Below are 7,623 nucleotides of genomic sequence, written 5' to 3' on the forward strand. Positions count from 1 at the left end.
AAAGTCTAGAGACACCAATTTCCTGAAAATGAAGCTATGGGTGAAAAAAATTCACATAAATCTTCTTCATCCAATGCTTCATGATTCCAGGACAAACTTCAGCCTTCGTTCCTCAAAAGGATTATCAAAGGCCATTGAACCACTTGATCAGTCAACCGAGCAGATATCCAGGACCACTTCTATCAGTAGAATTGTTTTTCATTTTTTGAATTAAAAAAAATCACTAATCCAATAAGAACAAGAAACTCACACAACACAGAAGAATATGCGCCCAATCATACCAAGATATGAGAAACCAAACATCATTTTTAGAAATGACAACAAAATAACAGTTTTCAAGTACAAATGATTGTTCTTGCAGGCAGGCAACAGCTACGCCTTGTAAAAACAAATACCAACAGTAATTAGTATATATCCCTTACTGATATATTTATAAATGTTTAGATAACATTAACTCACCTTTCTGCATTCCAAAGTATCATTCAAACATGTCCATGAAAGTCATGTTTACCATCATTAACTCTACGCTAAACGAACCATCATCAATAAAGGCCGAGTAATCGTTATAGTCAAAGAGGTCATCATAGTAATAACCTCGCTCATAATCATCCTCATAATCATCTAAAAGATCATCTGCATGTGGATACCCTTCAACAGAATGATGAGGAAGTTTGAGATGCTTAATCTGTTGTAAACATCTTTTCCCCAAGTCACCGCTTACGCTTAGATCAAGGAACGGGCACCGACGCAAGTCAAGTGATTCAAGGTGACAACAACCATCTAGAATGGCCTGCAACTCAGGGTATGTTTGGTTGGAGGGAATGGAATGGAAGAAGGAATGGAATGGACAAGGGAATGAAATGGATCATTACCATTCCTTTGTCATGTTTGGTTAACCTATAGGAATGAAATCAATTATTAATTTTTAATGTTTGGTATCCAAAAAAATTGTAGAAATGAAATATAAATAATAAAAACACTCCTATCTCAAAATATTTTTTAACCAAAAAAAAAAACCTACAATGGCGACGGTGGTAGCTCCGACGACGAAAATGGTGGCGGCGGCGGTGGTGTCGGCGGAGTTGGTGGTGGTGCCGATGGTAGGGGTAGTGGTGGTTGTTAGGTGGTGGTGTTGTTGAAAAAGTAGGGTGAAGGAGGAATGGAATGGAAAAAAAGAAGGGGGGTGGGAAGAAATGGTTTTGATGGAATGAGATTACATGTGTAGTGGATGATTCCATTCCATTAACCAACCAAACACCACTTTTTTCATTCTCACATAATGAACCATTCCATTCCCACTGTCATTCCTGCATACCAAACGATACATCAGTGTTACGGATGCTGCACCCGACGAGTTGAATGTGAGTTAACTGAGGTAAGTTCTCCCCAATTGCAAAGCCTATCTCATGCCGAGAATACTTTGGTTTTTTATTCACTTTGAGCGTTTTAAGCAAAGGGCAATAGCGGCTAACAGCTTCAATCTCTCCATTCGTAATGTTTATTCTAACAAGACTCAGTTCCTCCAATAATGGTAACTTCTTCAAAGCTTCACTTGCAAATTTACCATGGTAAAACACTAATTCTAGACGTCTAAGCTGACTTGATCTGTTAACAGAAAGAAATCCAAATATATTACAATTTGATTGATGTAATAGACAAATAGGTGAAAAAAAAAAAAACTAACTAAAAATGTTGAGGCCTTTTTCTTTTATTTTCTTTATGCATATAGCGTTAGAGAGTATACAAGAATTATAGAATATGGATGATATGCAGTGATAATGGATATGAATCAATCCTTCTTGCTTGCGGTCCATCAATAAATTACTGCTTTTAAAAGAACTTTACTTTAAAAATCTCATAATACATAACTCCTATTTAAGATGGAGGCCCTATAAAAGTGGAGGCCTAAAGCCATTGCCTCAATTAGCTTACCCACGAAAAGGCCCAGTGAATACGTGAATGACTCCAAAAAATGAGCAAATACCTATCGGCAACATATTGAAGAAGGTCATCATCACACACATTGATGAGAGTTAGATCAAGCAATTGGCCTTGGCTTCTATCCACAGCATGCTTGCACATCTTGTTGAGTTGGGTGGTAACAAATGGATCACGAAAAAGGTTGTAAATATAAACAACCTTCCACAGGGAAGGGCCCTTGCAGATTTCCCGCCAAGCAGTGCACACTTTTTGGGCATTCTCAAGTATGTCTAGCACACCATTTCTTTGGAGAATATTCTCCATTAAATCCAATGGGAGCTCCAACCAGTTCCATGCTGGATTCTTGACTCGCCATCCTTGTTTAGGTTTTGTAACCGTCTTACTTTTTCCTCGAGTTGATTTTGGTTTTGGTGGCATCTTCACTTTAAAATTCACAATAATAATAATAATAATAATAATAATAATAATAATAATAATAAATAAAAATGAAATGTTATAACGAAATGCCGTAATTAATTCATGAGTTCAAAATCCCTTAGAAATGCTTTTAGCAGGCAACACAAGATAGTTTTAGTGAACTTGTAAATACAAAGCAATACATACTCTAATTAGTGAAGTAATTATACTGAACAAGAGAACCTAAAACTTTCAAAATCTTGTATGTAATTTGGGAAATTTCACGATAAACCCTAGAACATTAAAGACAACAAGTACTAATTAATTAATTAATTCGTCAAGTAATTTTGTAAAAAGAACAACTTACATATCAACTGAAGAAGAGAATCGAATCCAATCGTCTGTTTCGTAGGAGGCGATGCAGAAATTCGAATTAGCCTAAAATAAAATGAATTCACAAAACAATAATATTAATTGTTTTACTAAATAAATATATGTGGTTTCCCAAACAATTGATTTGGAGTTTGGACCCACATGGGTGTTCTTCGGGTTATTTATTCGGGTTTTCGGTTGTTTGGGTCAGGTTTTTCGGGTTTGAGCTCAAAAAAAATTGACCCAAATAAGTTCGGTTTGTTCGGGTTTCGGGTTAATTCGGGTCGGGTTTCGGGTTTAACAAATTAAAAAAATATATCCACCTTTGACAATATCATAAATTAAAAAATCGTATTCCAAGCCGTTATAAAACCATAATATACAACCATATTCAACAATAACATATATTATTTAGCAAACATGAAATTTATCATACAAGCATGCATTAGACCGGATGAAGGAGAGTTGTAACCTGTGGATCAATACTTGCGTAGATTGAAGAAACATGCTCAATACATATTGGTTTAAATACTATATTATTTAAGTTTTTGTACTGAATATACATTCTCAGCATGCTTTATGGTAATTAATGCACTGGGATGTGATAAATCCAATATTAATTGGAGTCTTAATCGAACAAGAATACATAAGGTTACTGTGTTACTTCACCGTTAAACTGCCCTATAAAAATTAGGGATACATGCATCGATGTATTATACTTCGGGTTATTCGGGTCAACGCGAATTTGGGTATTTCAACCCAAATACCGACCCGAATATTTTATCTCGGATTCGGGTTAGAAGCTTAATCGGTTCAGTTGAATTCGGGTTTGGTTATTCGGATCTCGGGTCGCTTTGATTCGGGTTCGTTATTCGGATGCGGTTAAAAAACACACCCCTACACAAACCCCAATTTTTATTTTAAAGAAGAAAGTAATTTTTTAATTCATACCTACAAAAGTTATTTGGTCAAGTGGTAAGTCTGTGTCTGCCCTTCTTAGTGAAGACGTAAGTTCAATTTTCATTTGAACCAGTTTCATGGGCATCTGGTGGGTGAAGAGACGAATTAGGGCTGTAATCCTGGTTTCCTCACATCAAGGGGGTAAGGTCTCATGGCAATTGAAGAGTCGACCTTGTACATAGCTCCAAAAGAATAAGTATACACGTGAGATTCTTTGTCGTTCAAAGAAAAAGTTTAAGTTAATGTTGAAACCCAACTGGGAACATGTGATCATAGCGGTCCGGTTGCTACCATTTAACCGTTTCTCAAAATAAGTGGTCGGTTTTGATAAAGAGTGGTAGGACCAGAACAGGTGACTCAGAGGTTTGGACCTGTGCTTTTTAGTTTTTAGCGAATTTTAAGCCTTTTTTAAATCAGAAAGTCAAAAACTTACCATAACCCCATGGTTTAACTAGATTTGGGTTTGTTTTGCTTACTAGCTTCGACTCATATTAGGCCTGTAAATAAACCGAACGTTCGGTGAATTATTCATGAACTGTTCGGTGGAAAGTTCGTTTATGCTCGTTTATTTAATAAACGAACGAACATGAACAAAAAATTTGTGTTCGTTTAATTAAACGAACGAACATGAACACATGTTCCGTTCGTTCATTTATGTTCATGAACGTTCGTTTATTTATATTCGTTTATGTATTAATAGAAAATAATTAAATATTATATAGATAGGACATCTGTATTTATTAATTTGTGTTCATGTAAGTATTTTCATTTAAGTTCGTTTATATTTGTGTTCATTTACATTTGTTCATACATGTTTGTTTATCTTTGTTCAATTATGTTCGTTTAGATTTTAAACAAACGAACACAAATGTCCATTTTTAAATAAACGAACATGAACATCAATATTTGTTTGATTAAGTGTCCATGTTCTTTTAAAGTTAAATGAACGAACACGAACATGCCCTTGTTCTTGTTCATTCGATTCGTTTACAGGTTTTCATTATTCACATTAATGAATACATCGGTCTCAATCTCTAGGCTTTGCCAATTTTATTTGTGTTCGTTTGTGTTCGCGAACCGTTCGTGAACAGATTAATTTCCTTAATGAACGAACACGAATATAAAATCTCGTTCAGTAAGTGTTCGTGAACACATTTTTTTCTTAACAAACGAACATGAACAAGGCCTTGTTCATGTTCGTTCGGTTCGTTTACAGCTCTAGCTCATATCATCATTTTTAAGGCACTTGGAGAGTTGGAGATGTAGTTTTACCTTTGACTTTTTTGGTCAAAATTGTATAGAATCAAAATTAGTTTTGATGACCTCCACTTAACAGTCAAAAAAACCTTTAAACTCATAGCTTTGACCATCAATCTACACTGAACATTCAACATCAACAAAATATTTCTATAAATTCTCATTTTGCCCTTATCATATCTGATTTACAAAGGGGTTGAAAGTCACCCGGATAAAATATAATGACACGTCTGGGTTTAATGGTCAACCCAACCCATCTTTGACCATACTTAAAATGTTCCGTTTTAACCTGATACCCACAACCTTCAACTTGCAGGAACATCAAATTTGGTTTTGACTTTGCAAACCAAGCTGGTAGCCAACACAACAATTATATCTAGTAAATTCCACAAATAACAAAAATTATTGGTACAACATACAAGTGTACATGTATGATATACAATACAAATGATGACAGAATGACATAGTAAACTACAAACACATATGACACCCTACAAACCAGTGTTAGCCAACAACTGAAAAAGGATAAGAGCATCATTTCATCAAAGTTTGTGACGCTCTGAAGTGGAGACCATAAAAGGCACCTACTAGAGTTTCCCTATGAAGTTAGCAACAAAGAAAATCAATCATCTTAAGACTTACTTTTTCAGTGTATTTTATGGATTGAGTCATCATGAGAGTACGAAAATACGTACTCTCTTTATGCTATTGTGTTCGTCCAATCATTTCATCAATCGGTCTTCTTAGAGTTTTCTGTTCGAGTCAAACAGTAACATAAAACATTGTGTACTAAGCTATCAAAATAAATATAAGAAATTACTAAAACTTTTTTTTTTGGTTTATTGGATTTTAATAATCAATATTAAATGGTATTGGCCGATAATAATCCCAAGTCAGTTTATCATAACTACGGTCCCAAGTTTTAAAAAGTTGGCCCCCAATGGTCCCTCGTTAAAAATGACTTAATGACGTTGTATTTGTTTTTCCTGGATTTCAAACTAATGTTTTAGGGCTTTTGATCGGAAGAATGATACAAGCTGATTGATGTAAAACCTAGTTCGAAACAGTGCTCCAAAACGACGAAACAATGCTTTAATTCGGGTGTTTGAAGTTCCAATTAACAAATATCAATCCATTTGGATCACCATTTTGAACTAAGTTTTACATCAATCAGCTAGTATCCTCAATTCAATCAAAAGCCCTAAAACATTAGTTTGAAATTTTAAAAAAAATAGAACGCTGTTAAGTCCTTTTTATCGAGGAACCATTGGGGCCAACCTTTTTAAATTTGGGACTGCCAGAGGCAATAAACTGAATTGAGATTATTATCGGCCATACCATTTAACAGGGATTATTAAAATCCAATAAAACTTTTTTTTTTGCACTTTTATATTATAACTTACCAAATTGAAGATTTTTTTTATTTAATATTTTTATTAAAATATATTAAAAACAATTTTTACACTTGATAATTACCTAACTCTATTGAACTAAATAAAACGTGTAACGCAAAACACAATATATTCCTTATTGAACTAATTTGCGTTAGCGTGTGTGGATATCATCTTCCTTCAAACCAAATCGACCACTCATACTTGTTTAATTGTTATTTAAATTCCTTAGTTATGAGACACTGTGTTGGATATTTGGCATTATCGTGGGTCTTTTGTTTAATTTTTTGAGCAATCTGGTTTCATTTATTTTGATTTATCCGAGTTTATTTAATAACTGACATACTCTTTAATCTACCATTAAATTACACATGACAACGAGGAGATTTGACCTATAACACATCTTGCAAATACAAAATCTCCTCCAACTTGTTGATATGTTAGGCCTTTGAAAACTAATTAAGATCATATGATATATGGCATTATTGATTATTGAAACTATATATGTTTACAGTTACACTAGCATGTTTTTGTTGCCAACTTGAATAACTTAATTATTTTTATTTTATTATTTTACAGATTATTAAATAATAAAGTTATTTTTTTCTTTTTAAACGACGATGTTTTTGTTGCCAACTTGAATAACTTAATTATTTTTATTTTATTATTTTACAAATTATTAAATAATAAAGTTATTTTTTTCTTTTTAAACGACGACTTTCTTGTATCTATACTAACTTTATTATTGAACTTTTGTTGAGATGAGTTGACAGGTGTAAATAAATAAGAAAAACAATTGTTAGCATAGCAACCCAAACTCACAGCCAGGTTGATCCACCAACCGATTTCACAACCAGGTTGTCCATCTTTTTTGAAAAATTTTAGAAAGCCACATGTCAATATTTCAATTGTTCCATTTACTTTTCTTTTTCTCTATCTTTCTTTCTACTATTTAATTTCACCTCTAACTTACTTATTCTTTAATAACTTATAATATTTAACTTTTTTTAATGTAAACATATAGTTTCACTGAACTTATTTTTGTGAACAGTATGATAAAAGTTTTATAAAAAGTGGAGTTACTTCAAAAATACGTACTTTTAATATGAGTTCGTAAGAGTTTTTGTAAACTTGTACATAAATTATTATGTTTGAAACGAAATTGAAGTGTTTTGGGTTTATAAATTTAAAACTAAATCTTATATTTAATAAAAAACTTGATTTAGGTTGAGTCTTAATGCGAGTAAAAAGTTGGATTACCTTGGGTTTATAAATTTAAAACTAAATCTTATATTTAATAAAAACA

General features: G+C 33.0%; 1 protein-coding gene across 1 annotated transcript; it reads right to left on the bottom strand.

The window, feature by feature from the left end:
- Nucleotides 1-459: 459 nt before the first annotated feature.
- LOC143588361 (putative F-box/LRR-repeat protein 9) lies at nucleotides 460-2,358 on the bottom strand (the record flags this gene model as incomplete). Its single annotated transcript, XM_077069383.1, has 4 exons — nucleotides 1,985-2,358; nucleotides 1,316-1,605; nucleotides 512-648; nucleotides 460-463 (listed from the first exon to the last, which is right to left on the bottom strand). Coding segments are annotated over exons 1-4 (805 nt in total), but the record flags the coding sequence as incomplete, so codon positions are not given.
- Between the last annotated feature and the right edge of the window lie 5,265 nt (nucleotides 2,359-7,623).

The sequence above is a fragment of the Bidens hawaiensis genome, unplaced genomic scaffold (assembly GCF_021521415.1).
Source record: "Bidens hawaiensis isolate Kalapana, Puna unplaced genomic scaffold, B.hawaiensis_p1.1 tig00036332_1, whole genome shotgun sequence".
Classification (NCBI taxonomy): domain Eukaryota; kingdom Viridiplantae; phylum Streptophyta; class Magnoliopsida; order Asterales; family Asteraceae; genus Bidens; species Bidens hawaiensis.